The 20726-nt window shown below is 44.1% G+C and overlaps 1 protein-coding gene across 3 annotated transcripts in view; it reads right to left on the minus strand.

The window, feature by feature from the left end:
• Nucleotides 1-8367, minus strand: part of NECTIN3 (nectin cell adhesion molecule 3) — a 109142-nt gene extending 100775 nt beyond the window's left edge. For all 3 annotated transcript variants that reach the window (XM_054973528.1, XM_054973527.1, XM_054973526.1), the window contains exon 1: nucleotides 7944-8367. In XM_054973528.1, the coding sequence (XP_054829503.1) occupies nucleotides 7944-8118 (175 nt within the window). In that variant the 5' untranslated portion in view covers nucleotides 8119-8367. The remainder of the gene's footprint in view (nucleotides 1-7943) is intronic.
• Between the last annotated feature and the right edge of the window lie 12359 nt (nucleotides 8368-20726).

Genomic DNA, 20726 nt, shown 5'->3' on the forward strand with positions numbered 1-20726 from the left:
GCCTCACCTACATGTTTAATCCACTCTCTCATGCACATGCTGCAAACTCCTGGTTCGGGTGGGTTGAACAGCAAACAGGAGAAAAGGGAGCAAGGAACATCCAGCTCCTTGCATGCACACAAAGATTTACCAGTGCCCCCAAAACAATGGTAAATGAGGAAGTCAGACTTAGCTTGGGTAGTGGCAGGCCTGAAATACCCAGTGGGAAGGTGGAAAGAAGAGTCAAGAATGCCCTCATTCAGCTACTCACACAGCTCCCTGCCTGCAGTAATACCCCCTACTCCTAGCCTAACAAGCTCCTCCAGAAGGATACCATGGTTGATGGTATCAAAAGCTGTTGAGAAGTCCAACAGAATCAACAGGGATGCACTCCCCTATCACTCTTCCAACAAAGTTTGTTAGACAGAGTGACTGTAACGGACAGGAGTGGCCTCAGCTCTGCCTCTCCTGAGGGAATGCCAATGGGAGCTGGTAAAATGCTTGGCCAAACAGACTTAGAGCCCATTGGAGGAAAAAGAGGGCTTTGGAGAGACTGAGAGGGAGAAGGATTTGAGATACTGCTCAGAGAGGCAGCAGAAAAATAGCTGGCTGTTAATCTGTTCTTTTCTTTTCTTTTATTTTCCTGTTTAACCCTGGTATGTGTTTTAGTTCAAATACTATTCACTCCTATGTTCCTTTTTATAAATAAAGTTTATTTTTCTTTGGTTTAACCCTGGCTGGCCTGAAGTTCTTACCTGAGGTGGAAATAAGACACATAGCACAAACGCTCTCGTCACATGGAAAGGGCCTAGTGCATTAAATGATAGAAGTGTATTATTAAGGGAAAATAACCTTCGAGTTCCCTTTACTCCAACAGCCCTGGGCTGTAGGTGGGTGAGGGGAGGTAAGCGCAAGGAACTGGCTGCCTGTCTGGTGGAGCCTCTGGAAGAGGAGACCCTGTGAAGATTTGGGCCAGGGCTCTTTGCCTGATGTAGGAGAGGCTAGACAGGTGGCATATGGCAGGGGACTCCTGGTCTTTACCTGCCTGTGTGGCTGCAGTGTGAAAGGAGAGAGGGGAGGGGGCTACCCACCAATTTCTATCCCAAAGACAGCGTGGAATACAGATTGATACTGATCTAGATAAATCTATCTCCTTCAAGACCACCTGAAGCTATGTAGCCACTATTTGCTCAAGCATCTTGCTCAATTATGGAACCTTAGCCACCAGGCAGTAGTTGCTGAGGTCATTTGGATCCACAGATGCCTTCTTCAGGATGGGTCTCACAATCTCATCGTTCAAAGTGGTCAGAACTACATCCTCCCACAGAGAGTCATTTATTTCCTCCTGGACCCAGTTAATCAATCCAGTCCAATATGATACTATTAGCTACAAAGGGAAATGGTCAAGGCTGCACATGGCAGGTCACACAATTCAAAGCACCTTCTCCACTTCATCAGGCCTTAACAACTGAAAGCCATCCATATATTAAGACCAGACTGTGCTCCAATAACATCCTAAGATTAAACAATTCCAACTATGGCATCTAAACCATGACAGACACAAACAACTTTATCTGAAAAATACTTTTCAAAGGAATGACAGTGGGCTTTTATGTTTTCTGGGTCAAAATCCTTTAAGCCTTGAGATAAAAGCCCTACAAAACAGCATTGTGCAGATGCAACAGTGGCAGAAAAGTGGCAACAGTGGCAGAAAAGTGAGTTCACTTTGCAACCATCACTCACAGAGTTGGCATGCTAATGTGCTCTCACTTGTGTTCAGTCACCTTCACTGAGTTTTCTTCCACTTGCACTCCAATGATCTGCCCAACCATTTCAACATCTGAAGCTCCTCAATAAACCAAGCTTGCATTCCAGACCCTAAGAAGAGGAGACAAAGCACAGGGGCAATCATGTTCATAGCCTGGGTCATCTCCATATTCCACAGGTCAACCAGGGTTGCGACAGGAGTACCAACTTGGTGGCAGAAAAATCCCCAAGAGATATCAGGAATGCCTCTCTCATATGAGACTGAAGGGTAAGTAGAAGTGATGGAAGAAGAGAACTGTGATTCTCGAAAGCTTATGCTACAGTAAAGTTGGTTAGTCTTAAAGGTGCTACTGGACTCTTTTCTAGTGATGGATATGAAATTCTTAATTGTTCGGTGGGTGCACCAGTATCTACCAGCCATCTTAACTCTACCAGTAGTCTTCCATGAGTATGAAGTCATCAGTGGACACAAGACTGCATGCATGAACTACAAACTTTATTATCTCAACCAGAAGATATGGAGAGCAGGCAGCACCATGTAGGCCATAACTTACCTAGAAACCCAGAATGCTACAGAAGCATTCATCTCAATACATTTTCCATCAGCATGACCCTGGAATCTCCTACATATGCATAAAAGCATCCAGGCAGGCCACACAGCAAATATACAGCGCCGTCTCCCTTCTCTCCCTCAGATGATTCCATGAGGACAGCAGAAATGGTTCAGTCCTCATGACACAAGCCGAATGCTGCATGCCTTCAAATGCAGCAGGATGAAGTAATCAGGCTTGAAAGACTTAATATGAACCATGGACAATTGAGGGGCCTGCCAGAACTTAAAGAAGCCCGGCAAGTCTCTCCAAGCTTCCAAGGCAGAATTTGTTTGAGCAAAATCCAACATTATCCTCTAATATCATTGTGATTTTGGCAACAATTACAGTTCAAAATAACTTCAGTCTCCGATGGTTGTTGTGGGTTTTCCGGGCTGTATTGCCGTGGTCTCGGCATTGTAGTTCCTGACGTCAGTCTCCCTTTCTGACAAGATAACCTAGTTACAGAACTATGAGAAGATACTGTTAGTGCAGCATTAACTGAACTTCAATAAAGTTTATTTAATGCAGAAAAAAAATCCAAAAAAAACGGGAAAAAATAGATGCGGGCAATGTTATCATCTACTTCATGCTTTTTCAAGTCTGGGCCATGGAAAAATAAGAACAGGAATTCATCATCTATGCTTATCCTGTGCCCAGGACTTGCATGTACTATGCATTGTCCAGTTATGTACAAAGCAGAACAAGGGGCCAACTATTCAGAGATGGAAATAAAATGTCAAATGTCTTTCTAAAGAAAGAGGGGAAATGATCACTAAATTTTAATTCTAGCTTCATCATTCTTGGGACAAATTTCTATAATGTTCAGAGCATTTCAGGTCTGTGCTGCAAAGAATATGGAGCACCTCCACAGGTCACATTTGTATGACAGAACAAACTTGTCCATGACAGCATGAACAAAGTCTTTGCCATGCTTATGCACTACACTCTCTTCCTCCTCAAACTTGCAACATGGAACATTTTGAAATCTAACCTACAGTTTAACCCCACCTTAGAGTCATTGTTTGTGGAGAGGAAGCAACTTCCAATTTGTTGAGGCACCTGCATTAGGACAGTGACACAGCCAACTGGACTTTGACTCAAGGCTTCCGAAACAAGGAAGCTTCTGACTGTGCACTAATACAGCAAACCACCCAGGTCTGTGTCTGTCAGGCAGAAAAATATATGAATGTGACATTATTACCTGAAATAAGAATTTAACTGGGAAAGCCGTGACTGAATCTTCATATCAGTTTTAAAAGGCAAACAGCAGCTGCCCAGCTTTTAACTAAGATCAGGATGATGGGTATATCTCTTCTACTCTGTGCAGTTTTGTCAACAGAATCTGTGCAAAGAGGTTGCAAAAAATCACAACTGACATTTAAACTTATCTTTCTCAGAATACCTGCTTTTTGTTAAATCAAGCCATCTTGAATATTTGCTCACCATAAGATACTTAAAGAATGCAATAAACATTAGTCCTGGAGGACTGGGGATGTGCCACAAGATTGGAGAAGAGCGACTGCTATCCCAATCTTTAAGAAAGGGAAGAAGGATGACCCGGGAAACTACAGGCCGGTCAGTCTGACTTCTGTTGCTGGGAAGGTATTAGAACAGATTTTAAAGGGATCAATCTGTAAGCATCTGAAGGACCACTCAGTGATCCGGGGAAGTCAGCATGGTTTTGTTCCTAACAGATCTTGCCAGACCAACCTGGTTTCCTTCTTTGATCGAGTGACCAGCTTACTGGATCAGGGGAACTCTGTTGACGTGATTTATCTGGATTTCAGTAAAGCTTTTGATAAGGTCCCCCCATGACATTCTGATGGGCAAACTGGAAGACTGTGGAGTGGACTATAGGACAGTTCGGTGGATAGGGAACTGGTCAGAGGACCACACTCAAAGAGTGGTGGTCAACGGCATTTCATCAGATTGGAGGGGGGTGTCCAGTCGGGTGCCGCAGGGCTCAGTTTTGGGCCCAGTACTTTTCAATATTTTTATCAATGATATGGATGAAGGAGTGGAAGGGCTGCTCATTAAATTTGCTGATGATACCAAATTGGGAGGAGTAGCAAATACCCAAGAAGATAGAATTAAAATTCAACAAGACCTGAATACTCTGGAGAAGTGGGCAGCTGTGAACAGGATGCAATTCAACAAAGACAAGTGCACAAATACTGGATGGGGGATACACTTCTGGGCAGTAGTATATATGAAAGAGATCTTGGGGTAAGAGTGGACTGTAAACTAAAAGGAGCAGTCAGTGTGATGCGGTGGCAAAAAAGGCTAATTCAATCTTGGGTTGTATCAAAGGGGCCATAGCGATGAAATCGCAGGAGGTCATACCCCCTCTCTATACTGCCTTGGTCAGGCCACACCTGGAGTGTTGTGTGCAGTTCTGGAGGCCTCACTTCAAAAAGAATGTGGCCAAAATCGAGAGGGTGCAGAGGAGAGCGACGAGAATGATCAGGGGTCTGGAGACTGAGCCCTACGATGTAAGGCTGAGGGCCTTGGGAATGTTTAGTTTGGAGAAGAGGAGGTTGAGGGGGGACATGATTTCTCTCTCTAAATATTTGAAAGGCTGTCATTTGGAGGAGGGCAAGGAGCTGTTCCAGTTGGCAGCAGAGGGTAGGACCCGAAGCAATGGGCTTAAATTACATGCACAAAGATACCAGCTGGATATTAGGAAAAACTTTTTCATGGTCAGAGTAGTTCGAAAGTGGAATCAGCTGCCTAGGGAGGTGGTGAGCTCCCCCTCACTGGCAGTTTTCAAGAAGAGGCTCGATGAATACTTGTCAGAGATGCTTTAGGCTGATCCTGCACTGGATGGGGGGTTGGACTAGATGGTCTGTATGGCCCCTTCCAACTCTATGATATGATTCTATGTTTAGACAGAGATGGGAGAAAGTAGAAAGGAAACAATTCAAGAGTGTACATGAGTATTCAGCTTTCTGGCACAGTCAAGAACACTTATTTGAAATTTGACCACACTGGTCACAACTTGTAGATTGCTTATGAACTTAACTGGCAATGATAGAGCACTTCTGACAGAAACCCATATATGAACAATTGCACTTAGCTCTGAAAGGGGAGAAAAAAAGGCAGCCTCACTTTGCATGTAATTTTTTAGTTGTGAAATCATGCAAAGATAGAACAGTTAAACATTTCAACCCCCAATGGACACTGAGAACCAAACAAGTGCTATTTACATCTTAAAAGCACTGTGAAGAATAATCACATACCTTCTAGCATCTCATTTAAACACACCCTAAGAAGCACTGAATGACTTGACTCTAGAAGCACCCTGAAGACCAGCAAGTTTTCAAGAGTCAGGCTCCCTTGACTCTCAAGGAGAGAACTGGTTTTTACGGTGCTAGTGGACTTGAATGTTGCTGTTGTACTGCAGACCAGCACAGCTACCTACCTACTACCCTAAGAATCAGGCACTAACAAGTGAAGTTCAATAATAAGAAATCAAAGTTACAAAGCAATCTATGCCAAGAGTACTATAAAGAGGCAGGCATTTTATAATGATTTAAGTTACTTGGAAGATGTATTTATTCATTATAAGTATGTCTGTTCAATGGTGGAAATAGCAAAATACTCTTTCCCTTGGTGACTTAATTTTTTCCTGCATAGAAATTCTAATGTATTAAGAGAAACTTCACTTGAAGAGAGATAAAAAATTGTTTTGGATTGGCAGTTGAATACTATATTTTAAATAGCTATCAACTGCAGCAGAGGTTTTGATGAAGAAATCACATCAATATATATTTAGCAGCAGACTATGCATTCCTTGGGAGCATCCACTTCTGAATGAGCCTACACAGAATCCAGCTGTACAAGAATGAAGAAGCAACATTAAAATGAGACGATACTGAGCCAACAAGCAGAAGCTGATGAGACCAAGGGCGAGATTCGCAATGTCCAGTCCATAGCCAACACACTTTCTCAGCTCTTCCATAAAGAGCTGCAGCATTTCAGGTTTCCAAAAGCTCTCCTTGGCACCCCCCAATATGGTAATAACCACTTAAGTTATTAAGAGTCTCTCTACACAAGACATTTTACATGGGATGCTCAAGTGAAAGATCTTACACTGGTTCTCCCATTGTGGATACACATACACTGCTAGAGAGAGTACAAATGAATATAAGACCACACAGAAAGTAGTCAGTGTAAGATGTCTTGTGTAGAGTGACTCTAAGGGAGCAAACACAAGCAGGTCTACTCAAAAGGAAATCCCATGGTATTCATTAGAGTTTACTCCCATGAAAGTGTTATCAGAATTGCAAATATAATTTAGCAGATTCTTGGGCAGGGGAAGAATAAAACAGACAACGAATTGTAAAGACCAAGAAGACCTGATGAAGATTGTGCCATACACAGATACTTGCATGGGCTTCAGCACCTGCTGCTCCACATCAGACTGGCTATCGGCCAATTCTAGCAAGACGCACCAGTTGTTTTTGGAGTCAGGAGTCAAGTCGAAGGTGCCCCCTCCCCGAAAACGGCGCTTGAGACAGGGAGGGGAGATGCATAAAAGGGCTGCGGCCAGCTGCATAATGCCACCCGCCTGTCCTCCCCACAAATCACCGCCGCCCCATCACCAATCGAGACGGCGCGGAGACAGCAACGCCGCCTCCAGCCGGCCCTGCCCATCCCCGCCGGCAGAATGCTGGACGTAACGGTCTCGGCAGCGGCTCCAGTGACAAGTGGAATCCCAACAGCTCCAACTCCCAGCAACAGCGCCCACAACAAAACACAGCGCGGCGGCGGGACACCCACCGCGCCTCCGCCCGCACGCCCGCAAAAGGCGCTCCCTACAGACGCGCAAGCGACGCCCCAAGCATACAAAAGCAGCCCGAGAGCCGCGTACCTGCACTCGAGGCGCCTGCCATGCGGCCCGTCCCTCAGCCACAGCCACGACAACCGCGGCGGCCCCGCTCTGAGGCGCAGTTTGGATTCCTCCTCTCCGCTGCCTTCCCGGCCGAGTCCAGAGTTCTGTTAGTTTCCGATTCACACAAGCGAAGCCTCACGGACACGCGCACGCCCCCTAACCCGGGGCCTCCCCACCTCCGCAAAGCGCCTCCCTCTCAAGCCCTTCGACCCCTCAGAAGCCACCCAAAAAAGGCCACAGCCCCGCCGAGAAGCTGCCCCCAGCCAGCCACCCCCTCCCCACAAACGGCCACCCCACGCACTCTTACCGGAGAACAAGCCCCGCTGACACCTCCCAGCCTTACCCCCGAGGAGCCGCTCGGGATCGCGCTCCACGCCCAGTAACAAGCCACAAATGGAGAAGCCTTCGCTGCATGGATGAGGGGGGGGGGGGAACGACGACGAGAAAGCCCTTCTCCCCCACCCGGGTCCAAGTCTTCCCTCCCGGCGCCTCGTGGAGCGAAGGGGGGCGCTCTGGCCTTCGGCGGGCCCACCCCGCCCCCTTTCAAACCGCGAACTTCCCTCACCGAGCGCCGCAAAACTTTCCCCGAAGTCCCGCCCGCCTCCCGCCCCCTCCCTCGCTCCCACCCACGGCTGCGGCCCCTTCCATACGCTCCGGGAACTGGTTCGCTCCGGAGAGCCGCCGCCCCAGAAAGTTTCCCAGCGACTCACCGCAGCAGACGCGGGAGAGGAGCAAGCCCAGCGACAGCAAGCCCGGCAAGGCGGGCATGGCCAGGCGGCGGCAGCAGCAGCAGCGGCGCCGGCGACGCCAGGCGAGCGAGGAGGGAAAGGGGCGACCGGGCGGCGCGGGGAGTGGCGGAGTGGCCGCCTCAGGGACCCCGGCCATGCTAGAGGCTCCGCTGCCGGCCAGCCGCCGCCACGACTCCCGAGCGCAGCCTCCGCCGCCGCGTCTCGCCAGCGCCGGGTGCGTGTGTCACTGAGCGGGGAGGTGCCGCGCCCGCCGCCCCTCCCTCCCAAGGAACGGGACGCACCATCCCGCCCGGGGAGGAGGGGGCGGACAGGCGCTCCCCCTCCTCTCCCCGAACCGCCGCTCAGGCCGCCTCGCTTCGCAGGAACCTTCCCTGAAGAACTGAGTGAGCATGCCTGGGGGGGATACGGCCCCTCCCAGCAAGGCGGGCGGCTGGAGGGAGACGGATGCCACCATGTCCTTTCCCTTCTCCCCCTCCTCCGAGAGTTCTTGGTACGTCCCGCTCCTCCCCCGCCCCTTCCCCACTCGCAGCAGTCCAAAGGCGGGGGGGGGGGCCGGAATCAATGTTCCTCACTCTCTGGCTCTCGCTCTTTAAATTTCTTTTCTTTCTGTCTGCGGGTTCGCTTTTGTTCGCAGTCGTTTTCGATTTGCCTTTCCTCTTCCATCACTTCCCTTCTCCATCTTTCCTTCCCAACTCCCGAAGTTATTGGCTCTTCACCTTCTTTCTGACTGACTCTGGATACTCTTAACCATCCCCACCTCCCAGCTTGCTCTTAGTAAAAAGTGAGACTTCGCTTGTCGCCCCGCACGTTTCCTAAGGCCTCTGTTTCTCCTGCCATACCCGGACCTTTCGAGAACCCTCATGCTCTCCCCCGACGAGGCGAAAGAGGCGCGTTCGTACCAGAAACACAGCAAGCAAGCAAGGGAGGGAGACGCGCGGCGAGGGGCTTTCGCCTTCCAGTCACAGCAAAGACCTTCTTCGTCATCTAGTCGTGACATTGGCTTCGAATAAGCACCGTAGAAGTGCTTAATAATGCAGCAAGGGACCGTTTAACACTACCTAGGACTTCTCTCTCTCCCCTTCCCCCTCCCCCCCCCCGCAAAGTGGTGCTAGAAACTGACGGGGTGTGTGTGCTATAATGACTAGAATGGAATTACCATGTTTGGGGTCCTGGCCGAACTGGACCAGCGCTCTGGAAGGAAGGAAGAGGAAAGGATACACTCACGCTGACCAAGTTAGACGAGGCACCCAAATAGTGGACTATTAAAGAATTGATGGCCAGCCGCGTTCGTGGGGAAGATGCCGACTTGCCAACTGCACATTCTGTATCCGTCACAGAGGGAGTGACGGCGCAAGCTGCTCAGTATGCAATTTGCAACCTTGGTGGGCAAGAAAGAAAAGGTTGAACTTGTGGGCCAGGTCGCACCCCTTGCTCTGGTTGTTTTGTGCTGTAGGTGTTTTTTCTGTGCCAGCAGGACTGCAACAAAATTCCTTTTGCACGGTCTGTTAAAGATGTGGGGTGGCACCCAGGCTCCATCGCAATTGCATTGGCATGAGTGAAAAGCTGGATCTCATGTTTCTAATCCTCTTAGCCAATCAGATCTCTTTAGCAAATAATGGGCTTGGAGATGAAGGAAGGATGTTTATGAACGAGTAATGTGTGTAGTACAAAGCAGCCAGCACATATTACTAGCCTGATCCCAACCATCCCCTGAGGACCGTTTGACGTGGCAAGAAATAATAAAGGCTTCAGCACCTTGTTCAGACACTTCGAAGTGTCAATATAACACACTTGTAGGAGCTCTGACTTTAAATACAGACTCAAAGAAGCTTGAGGATGTAGCACAAAAAAAATATATCAAACAGTATCATAGTGAAACTTCTGACCACAGAGTTTTATCATGTAAGAAGTAAGTTTCCAGTTATGTGAACAGGCTTAGCTTAATTATCAAGAACTAACTATATGTTGAATTTTGAGTTGCATTTCATCGTAGATACTAATTTTAACTACTTCCGCACAATACATATCTGTTTCACTGGATCTGCTGAGACTTGAACATTTTAGCATATATTATGTAGAAACACTTGCCTCCTAGATTTGCTGAGAGTGAGAAAGATGCAAAATAAGTGTGTTTGAGAAATGTGTCTTCCAGACTGGATCATTTGTCTGTACAGCACTATGTCACTTTCATACTTTGGTGATCTTATTATCAAGTGCCTGTACAGCTTGGCAAGCTCATTTTTCAAAGGTGCAAATACAAGATAAAAAATACCTCAATTTCATTTGCCGTCTTAACTCTAAACATGTTTACTCAGAACTTGGGTCCTGCTAATTTCAGTTATACGTCCTAATAAGTGTGTTTGGATTTGCAGCCTTAAAATCTGGTGTTAGATAAATTCATGGATGATAAGGGTCTGTCAAAACCTGCTAGGCATGGTAGCTAGATGAAACCTAAAGCATCAGCAGAACAGAACTTTCCTACCCTCTGCAACCCTGGTCTTCATTGGAAGTTCCCCATCCAATTACTAAACAAGGCCAACCCTGCTTAGCTTCTGAGATCTGACAAGATGAGGCTCACCTGGGTTAACCTAGTTAGGGCATCCTCCCACTGATCTCCACAAAAATACTGCTCCTGTGGGATAGGGGACCCTGAGCAATGGCATGAGCAATGTCTGCGGTGATAAGTGGGAATCAGTGGAAATGGTCCATTTAGTCTGGCTCCAAACTATAGGCATTGTATCACTAAATTCCAGCTGCAGGAGGACTGTTGCTTTCATGCTCTGCGTGTATGCTACCCAGAGGCATTTGTGAATAGCTCTGTAGCAGAGCATCCATGCTTTGCAGAAGGTTCCAGGTCCAAACCTTGATTTGGAGACAGTGTTATGTAGTGGTTAGAGTGCTGGACTAGGATCTGGGAGAACCAAGTTTGAATCCCCACTCTGCCATGGAAGCTCGCTTGGTGATCTTGGGCCACACACAAAATCTCAGCCTAACCTACCTCACAGGGTTGTGAAGATAAAATGGAGCAGAATGATGCAAGTCACTTTGAGCCCCCACTGATGAGAAAGATGGGGTATAAATAAAGTAAAGAAATAGATTGATTTCTCTAGTTTATGGATTTCAAGTAGCAGGGAAAGATCAAGTGTCTCTTCCTGAGATCTTGAAGAGCTTCTGCTAGTCAGAGTAGGCAATACTGAGCAAGAGAGATGAATCATCTGACTCAGAATAAGGCCATTTCACACACACACATGTTCATCATGCTGAATACTGTCAGAAACTGGATGCTAGATCAGATAGGCACTTGGTCTGTTACAGCAGGCCACCTCTTACGTTTTTAAAACGTAAGACTAGGCAATTTTGTCAAAATTCTGACTCGGGATTGAGCAAAGGAACCATCGGTAGACAAGAGGAAAATGCCTTGTAACAGAAGCCGCTTGATGTCAGACTGCATCATTCTTTCCTGTCTGTTTGGAACATGCTGTGCTTGAAGGGCAAGAGGTGGAATGTTAAGATCTTGAAGAGGAGTCTCTGGTGAGAAGAGCCAGGGAGATTCCCCATAATTTCAAGATGTAGCAAAAGCTACAGATCAAATCGTGAGATGACTACAAACTGAGTTACTATTAGCTTCCTTTGTCTTTGCTGTCCTTTGCATCCTGTTGTGACCCAAATCCTATTGACAGGCAAGTATGGATTCTCAGTCAGGTTCAAAGAAAATCTGGTTCAGAATTATGAACTAAATAGTGCAATCCTAAAAACAATTACACCAGTCTAAGACAACTGATTTCAATGGGCTTAGACTGGAGTAACTCTGCATAAGGTTGCAATAGAAATAACCGTAGATAGCCATAGATAGGTACCCAGAAGCAGTGTTGGACAAAAGAATTTTTTTCCCAAAAAAGCCATGTAATAAGGACAACCAAAATCATACAAAACAGTATGAACTTGAAAGCCTGCACACTCGTTTTGATTGCTCTTAATAAAAGTTCTTGCCATGGCTTTTTGTGGGGGTTAACTAGATTTATTCTCTTAGATAAACTATTATTTTCAGAGCTGATTTCTGCAATCATAATAACTACAAAGCACACAAAGCATTTTATGGTTCCAGAGAAAAGCAAAAGATAATTGATAAGAACCCCAGGAAAATCCCAACCTTACAGACTGGTGCCATGTATGTTTTCTGGGAAGAAAGTTCCTTTATGATTAATGGGCCTTGCAAGTAAGTGTGCAAGGAGATGCAACTTAGGGCCAAGTAAATGTGCATGGAACAGCAACTGCATATTTACTTAAGCTGTTTTGACCTCAGGAGACCAGAGTTAAATATAAATTTTAGTTAAAATACTGCTACACCACTTTTTCTAGCATTCTCAATAACTTATAAAATACATGTAAAAATCATAACATTATGTTAAAATAATTAATGATTTAAATTTGCGACAATAGAGGAAGTTTTAACTCCAGATCTACAGCAGCAGTTTAAATCTTTCACACCAGCATGAAGTGACCATGCTGCTTATGGAACTTCTGGTTAATATCTGATATCAGGTTGGCGTCATGGATTGCTTGATCCTACAAAGGGAAACTACAATCCACTTACTATGAAATGAGTCCTGGTGAAATCAGTGGGATCTGCTCCTGGGAGCACATTCTTAGGATTGCACTGGCAATTGATCACTGCTATGTCCTGCTTCCTCTAATGATCAGCTAATGCAGAGCAGTGTGATGTAGTAATTAGAACGGTGAACCCGAGGCCGGGCAGAGTAGGGTTCCTCATCCCATGCAGAAGCTCATTGGGTGGTCTTGAGCTAGTCACTATCTTTCAGTCTAGTCTATTTCATTGGGTTGTTATGATACAAATGGAAAGAGAAGAACAGTCTTGGATGAACTAATATTTTTAGAGCTGATATCTGCAATAATAATAATTACGAAGCATGCAAAGTCTTTTATGCTTCCAGAAAAAGCAAATATCAAAGGAAAACCAGCTGTCCCAAACTCCTTAATTTTTATTTTATTTATTTCATTTATACCCACCTTTCTCCTCCATGGTGCTTACATCATTTTCTTCTCCATATTATCCTCACAAGAACCCTGTGAGGTAGGTTAGGCTTAGAATGTGTGAATGGTCCAAGGTCACCCAGCAAGTTTCCATGGCAGAGTGGGGATTTGAACTGATGTCTCCCAGGTGATGATCTTAGTCTGACACTTAACTACTACACCACACAAGCTCTCCAAGTGATAGGGTGATATTTAAAATAATAAAATGAACAGATCAATCTGAGACTGTAATTGAGCTATCAATCAGTATTGTATGGCCCCTGTAGAACTGTTAAACTACAACTAAATTTTCAAACACAACATGTCCTCTGTCCAAGGAACTCACTTTATGAATGTACTTGATACTGACTCATCATTTTGAGACTCTATACCAGTCAATCTTTGTAAAATCAGAGTGTTCGCTTTATTTAATCTCATATCAAAAAGATCTTTTGGATTCAAACCGATCATTCTAGTTTTATCATCTATCCTTGTGGACCATAAGGGATAGGGGTCTGAGGTTAAGAGAAGGGGAATTAGACCCTTCAAGTTAAGATGCATCTTTAACCAATATCGAATCGTGTATTCCTAAATTTTAAGTTCTACTCTGGGTAAACCAGCTTCTTGCCTAAGAATGATTGGGAAGCAAAAATGTGACCTCTCATCAAGGAACCAGAGCATTTGGACACTGCTATCTCTCACTTTTAGAATTAGGTTATATTGCAGTGAAGAATCAATATAGCCATCCTGTCTATAACTATTATTGAGAGTCTCCAATTAGCTACTATTGGGCAGTGAGTAACATGCTCCTGAGGAGTCATTGAACATCTTTCCACCTTGCCCACTCTGGAAAAGCTGGGCATCATCCAGTAAGGTCCTGCGGTTTCCTAGGCAAATGACTGTCACCTGCTGGTTTGGTATGGAACAGTAATAATGTAACAGTTCTTCACCAGTGATTGCAAGTAGAGAAAGTGTGCCCTTATTCTTAGCCCTGTCTATGATTATTTCAAAAATCTCCTGTTACAAGAGTTGTGTTCAATTGGGGCTCTGCCTTTGCTAATGCTTTGGAGATCACAGCCTTAGTTATGTATTTCATTAAAATATTTTGTGTTTGTTAATTTCCATTTAAGCAAGTCAACACCACATCTTCTGGGATCAACACAGCAGTAGTTGTTGTGTAATAGTGTGTATAATTTTAATTCCGTATATCCACGTCCACCCCCCAAGCATCTGGTGTTTATTTTCTTTCCCTGTGAATTCAAGTTAGAGCATCAGCCTTAACTGATTTTCTCACTTTGATGGCTTTAGAGTGATGGTTAAATATTGCTTCAAAATGACTTTGGTGCTCACTTCAGCTTTGTAATATAAGTGACTTATTAAAAAGAAAAAGGAAGAACTTATAACTTCCTTTTGCCTCTGGCGGGCTCCGTGAGTATATAGAATTAAGACTGTGAAAGACGTGTAACAGACTGTAACACAATAATTCATACCTTGTATGTGAAAAAGGGTCATATCTAGTTGAAGGAGAGAAAAACAATAAGAATGGAGGAAAATGCTTTGTACTGAGAAAGCAGAAACATAGTGTTTGATTTTACTTGTTTATACAGGTAAGACAGTGCTAGATGATATGGATTAACCTTTTTCACCATTTGTCATAATCAAAAAGGTCACAGACAAAAAGGTCATAAACAACTTTTTAAAAAAGAGCAATTAACATGGTTTTTCCGATCTCTTCTCAGATGACTTGTTTGCTCATGTAAAGAAGATCAGAACAGAACTAATGAGAAAGAGAGGACAGATGAATACAATGTTTAAAACAGTGGCTAGAGTGCCCATGAACAAAGAGACCTACCTGCTCCCACCTGCCAAAGGTAGTGCTAAATAGTGCCTTAAATGCTTGTCATTTAGGAAGGTGAAATATACATTGTCTATGTAAAGCAGTGGCCCTAAAACAAGAAAAAAGCCCTGTTAAATTTGAGGTTAATTATCCTTCTTTACAGTCTGAATATGACTGACTGGAGCTCCTGTTCCTAGGGTTCAGCAACTGTTGTCAAGTCAGGAAGTCCTGGATCAAGGCCTATATCTGTTGGGAGTAGGTTTTAGCTCTTCCTCCCTGATATACAGTTAAAGAGAGATGAGCTGTTATGCCCAAAGCATTTCTCTTCCATCGCCAACCACTATGGAGTGAGACAGGTAAGTCTGGAATTCCACTCATTTACCGCTAAATGCCCTCTGTGTGATTGTGCTTGAACATCCCATCCCTTGGTACAGGTACAGGTACAGGTATGGACTGAAACAACTTGAATGGTCCTTTTTTTTAAGGCACTGAAATTACAGGAATTGCTGCAATCCCACATAAACATGTCTGGACATTTTTTTTTTATGTTCACACAGGTCCCTGTGCATAGGAATACTCAGATCTCATGATGGTTGCATGGAGTGGTGTGGTTTACTTTTAATATCTCTGTTTAGTTTTAGATGAATGTATAGATTTTTAAAAATTATTTTCATGTATCTCATTTTGAGAACTTTGCTGAAAAAGTCAGTCAGGAAGTTTCTAAATTGAACAGATCCCACATCAGCTCAACCCTTTGGGGTTTATTAATTGAGGACAGTGTTGTCTTTTACATAGGTAGATAACAGAAAAGAACAGTTTTGTTGGGGCAAGTGCTTGAATGCTGCCTTAAGTTACAGCCTAGGAAAATGACATGCCTTGTAGTTGTAGAAGCTAAGTAGTTAAACTAGAAAACGCTACCTCACACTGCTGTTGTCTGCAGCCCAATGGCCTCCCAGGGCTGAACAGAAGATGTGAAGTAGGTAGAAAGCTTCGTATGGATGCACTGCCTGGTTATATATGAAAAGGCCACAGGCATTCATTTCAGTTAATGATATGCAGCTATTTATACAAAACTATTGAATATGTAGATGTCTTTTTCTGTTCATGTATATGCATATCTTGCAGGAGTTGAGAGCAAAGATATAAAGACAAGATGGTAAGTTTTGGAAGGAAATCTTATTAGATTATTATACCTATTTGGAATTTGAAAAATGTTATAACTATAACCTAACAGTGGTCCTTAGAAGAAACTGTAACCCAGCTGAGGTTATTATATTCCTCCGCAAAGTCTTACAGATCTACAATATTGTGGTGACATACGCAGCAGATGAAAGATTTGCAGACTATGCTTTATTTGCTAAGTATGAGGCGGACTGTGCTGTGATTAACACACCACAGGAGCTCTGACAGTATATTTCTGCTGTTCTGGAATAAAAGGCTTAAAGATTTCAACTATCATGTTTAAATGTACTACTGTTTTGAACAAATCTCATATTGCTTGATCATCACATTATGGATTGGTGACAGAGTGCAGATGAATTTGCATGATGTCTCCCTCCCTCTTCTTTGCACAGCTTTCCCCTTCTCCTGAGTTTCTCAAATCATACTTTGCTCTGATATTAACCAGGATTGCCTCCAAATTATGGGTTGCAAACCATGGACTTAAGTCATAGTTCAGAGATTATTCTTGGTTAATGCTATCCAACGTGTGCCTAATATGCACATCATAACAAAGGATGGTTCAAGCAAACCAGGCATGTGTGTCTAGAGGGGAGGGCAATCCATGTACAAGAGGAACAAGTGAAACAAAGCAAGCTCGCAGATTCACTGCAGGCAATGTTGCCACCAAGGGCCAGGCTGCAGTGGAAGCAGGCGTGGTCTGCAGGAGGAAGAGGATGAGCATAGGGAGTTCTCTTCCATGAGGACTACGTGCTGGCACCATTCCAGTGCAGCACTGGCAGGAGCAGGATGCTTTCCCACCCACCCACTGTGCTCCAGGGGGCTAGTGGGCCAGGAACAACTTTAGGGGTTCCGTGGGCGGTTTTGAGGCATTGGGCCAGATCCTCAAGGGGTGAGCAGGGCATATCGGGTGGCTCATCCCTGCGGAATCAGGAGGCAAGGGCTGTACAGCATGGCTGGGGCCAAACACCGCTTGCTCCCATGGGGCTAGCATTGGGCTGGGGTGTCTTGCATCGAAGAGCACCGGGTCTTCAATGCCAGAGGATCCACTTCCCAGATACCTGGCTAATGCTCCAACCTGGCTGTAATCAATAAAGTTGTGGCCATTCCAACCAAAATGGATGTGTCTGTGTATCATTGCTGGAACCCAGCCGAAACCTAGCACATAGGTGGCAACAGGAGGAAGAGCGAGAATGTGTGTAAGACTTCTGATCATCATTATGTGTGACAGTCCAGCAGCACCATGACACCCGAAACAGGTTTTTGTGAGAGGGAAGAGCAAATGTTAGAGTCATCAAATCACAAAGCAAAGACATATATGCTAAATCAGATTTTCGCCATGCTCCTATGAGGTGATTGCTAGACTCTGTGAAGTAAATAAAATAGCAGTTTGTGTCTTTGCTTCTCACCTGGAGAATATGCCTTTTTTAAAATGAGTTTTTAAAATCTAATATATATACAGTACTAGCTAGGACATAATTTTCCAAATACTCATTTGTCTGCAGCTCTTTCTCACTCTGGAAATCTTTACAGCTGACCTACCCAATTTCATGAAAAGAGGTTATGGGAGAATGCCTGCTACACTACTCCTGCTCTGGTTCTCCTCTTGCTGGATTCAAAAGTGGATAGTGGAGTTGGCACCATTTTTTAAGGCCTGTTACAGCTTCCCAGCCATACTGCATGACCTGCTGAGCTAGACTCCCTGTTAATTGTTCAGTTGCCACTGGGATGTTGCCACTGAACTCAGTGAAGAGGAGGAGAGATAAGGGAAGAAAGAAACAGAGCAAAAAAAGCGAGGAGGGAACTGGAGAATGGAGATGAGTGGGTGAGACAATGGGAGTAGGGTTGCAAAGAACCTGGAGAGAAAAATGTCCTGCACTTTGCACTGATGTGTGCATGTAAAGTGCTGTAACAGTCCACTTATGGTGAGACCATAGTGTTTTCAAGGCAAGAGATAGACTGAGATGGTAATAGTAACTTCTATTACCATCTCAGTCGATCTCTTGCCTTAAAAACACTATGGGCTCGCCATGAGTGGGATTCTATTTATTAGGTGATGTTACTTCTCTCTAAGCCATGAAAATCTTCAACTGCCTATTTCCACACATTAAGGCTTATTAAAGGAGCAGGGCATTATTTCCCTCCAGATTTTTAGCACCCCTAAACGTGTGTGTGTGTGTGTGTGTGTATGTGATGGAGATGGATCCATAGAGAGCTGTGGTGCAGAGACAAAAGAAAACTCTATGGCCGTGCAGGGTAGGGTAGGGTAGAGTGAGGAGGCTAACTGAGAGATTGGGCCATGGAGGGACATGTGAATGATGAAATCTGCATCACTAGAAGTAATCTCCACGATTGATTCTTGTATGTATCTAATCACACAGTTCCGAAAACGACACTCTCCAGAAGAGGAGGCAGTGATTTCCCCTGATTCTTCCCTCCTACTGCAGACCCCTACTTCGTCCCTTATGCTGTTCCTGAGCATCTACTGGTCCACAGGAACAAAAGATGGAGGCTGCAATGGGAAAGGGAATTGGGAAAGTCCTGCTCTGTGAAATCCATGGGTGGTTCGTTATATGTAATTAGATTTGCACTTGTTTTTCACAAAGGAAAACTTATTTATTAAAATATACCCCATATTTCCTCTTGATTCAGAGAAACTTGACATGTTGCCTTGTAGCAAACCTACTAGGGGTCCATCTGGCACAAGATAGACTGCTCTGACAGGCTGTGGCTTTCTAAGACCAGACAGAAGTCTGGCACAATCTGCTATATGATGAGATCACTTTTTGAAATAAGATGGGTTAACAAATACAAATCTATAACTGGGGATGCTATAGTGATGGATGAATTTCAATTTGAAGTTCCTAAATGAAGTCCTTGCAAGTCAAAAATAGGGGACTCACACAGGTTCCTCAGGATCACACGGTAGAGAGAAGTGTGTGGAAAGAACATCCATAGTAAAGATACAAGGATGGGAGCACCCGGTTTCAGGACAAGGGAGCTCATATAGCCTATAGTTCTAATTAGCAAACAGAATTAAGGCGCAGAGAGTCTGCCCCATGTGACTAAACCAATGCACACAGATTAACAGAAGGGGGAGCAGACCATTCAATTGTAATATATGCAATAAATACACCACACAACCACTGAGCTATAGGGGACAATGGCATGATATGGCTTAAAGAAGTTTGATACGATCATAGAAGAAAGTTCACATCTTTGGGAACTGATTTGCATCTCATTTGCTAAAAACTTTCTACTAAACTAGTTTGTTGAAAGTAAATATGTTGTTAGGATTTACAAACTATATGTTATATGCTTATTTTTCATCCACCAACCTCACCATATTCTTATCACTAAAGTATATTACTGGAGAAGTCTTCACACTGAACCTATAATCATTGTATGGCCAGGTGCTCTTATAAAAGCTCAAATGAGGAATGATCAAGCAAAGGTTTTTAAAGTAGTTAATGCTACTGAAAATGGGGTAATATAGGAGCAGAGAAGCAGTGATTGCATGTTAGAACTGAGCTAAAGCACTAATTATAAAAAATGAAGAGTTATAGAACAATACTCTGATTACCATTTAACCATTTAATGTTTGTATGCATTGCAACGGCTGCCCATTTCAATACATTTTAGCAAAAAATGACATAGGTAAACTATATAATTTCTCTACAATTAAAAAAATGGAATTAGAAATAGGAAACCTATGAGTTTTTCCAGCAGGCTTATTAGGAACTTGCCACTAGAGTTCTACTCATGTAATCTGAAGGCCACATCACTAATAATTCCAACACCTGTCTTGGATGCTTAAGCTATGAACAGTAAACTTTTTTTTGCTGAATAGCAAGATTTGAGTCCAGTAGCACCTTAAAGACCAACTAGATTTCCAGGGAAATAACATCACCTGTTAAATAACATCCCATTAAGCCTCTGTTAAAGGAACAGGATCCTTTTCTCTCCAGGCTGTTGATGGCCCTGGTTATATCTCAGCTCTATTTTGTGTTACATCTTATACCTTGCTTTTTCGACACACACAAAATACAGAATGAAAGGCATATTGCTGTCCTCTGTCACTCAGACACTAAAGGTAAAGGTAAAGGTAGTCCCCTGTGCAAGCACCGAGTCATTACTGACCTATGGGGGACGTCATCACGACATTTTCTTGGCAGACTTTTTGTTACAGACACTATAAGGAAATAATTGCATTCTCTCCACTATTTGTTACAGGAAAATACTGGAACACACAAGTGAAAGAGGGATTCTCATTCATAGCATGGAAGTGAATAAGTTATCTTCTCTCTTTTCCACCTGCAGTCCCAGTCTGTGGCATTGGTCTCTTTCTTAATACTTTACCTTGCATTTCTTCTCTCTATTTCCCCTATCCCTTTGTCTCTTAAAAAAGAGAAAAAAGAAAGAAAATGATGACAGTGCCATATAAAAGATAGCAGTGTGACCCAGTTAAAGGTCCTGATTCACCAGTGCAAAATATTTATTGTTGTAGCTGTGGGCCATAACTTGTCTAACTTGTACTTGATTTACTAGTTGGTCATCATGACTGAAGAAGCTACCCTTGAGTTGCCAGGTCATATTTTTCTACATATCTGATAATTCATAGTTGGCAGCGACCTTGACCATGTCTATGGGCAGCCTGTTTTTTACAGCTTCATCCATACAGGATCCAGTCAGCTTAC

Source organism: Eublepharis macularius, chromosome 3 (assembly GCF_028583425.1).
Source record: "Eublepharis macularius isolate TG4126 chromosome 3, MPM_Emac_v1.0, whole genome shotgun sequence".
Classification (NCBI taxonomy): Eukaryota; Metazoa; Chordata; class Lepidosauria; order Squamata; family Eublepharidae; genus Eublepharis; species Eublepharis macularius.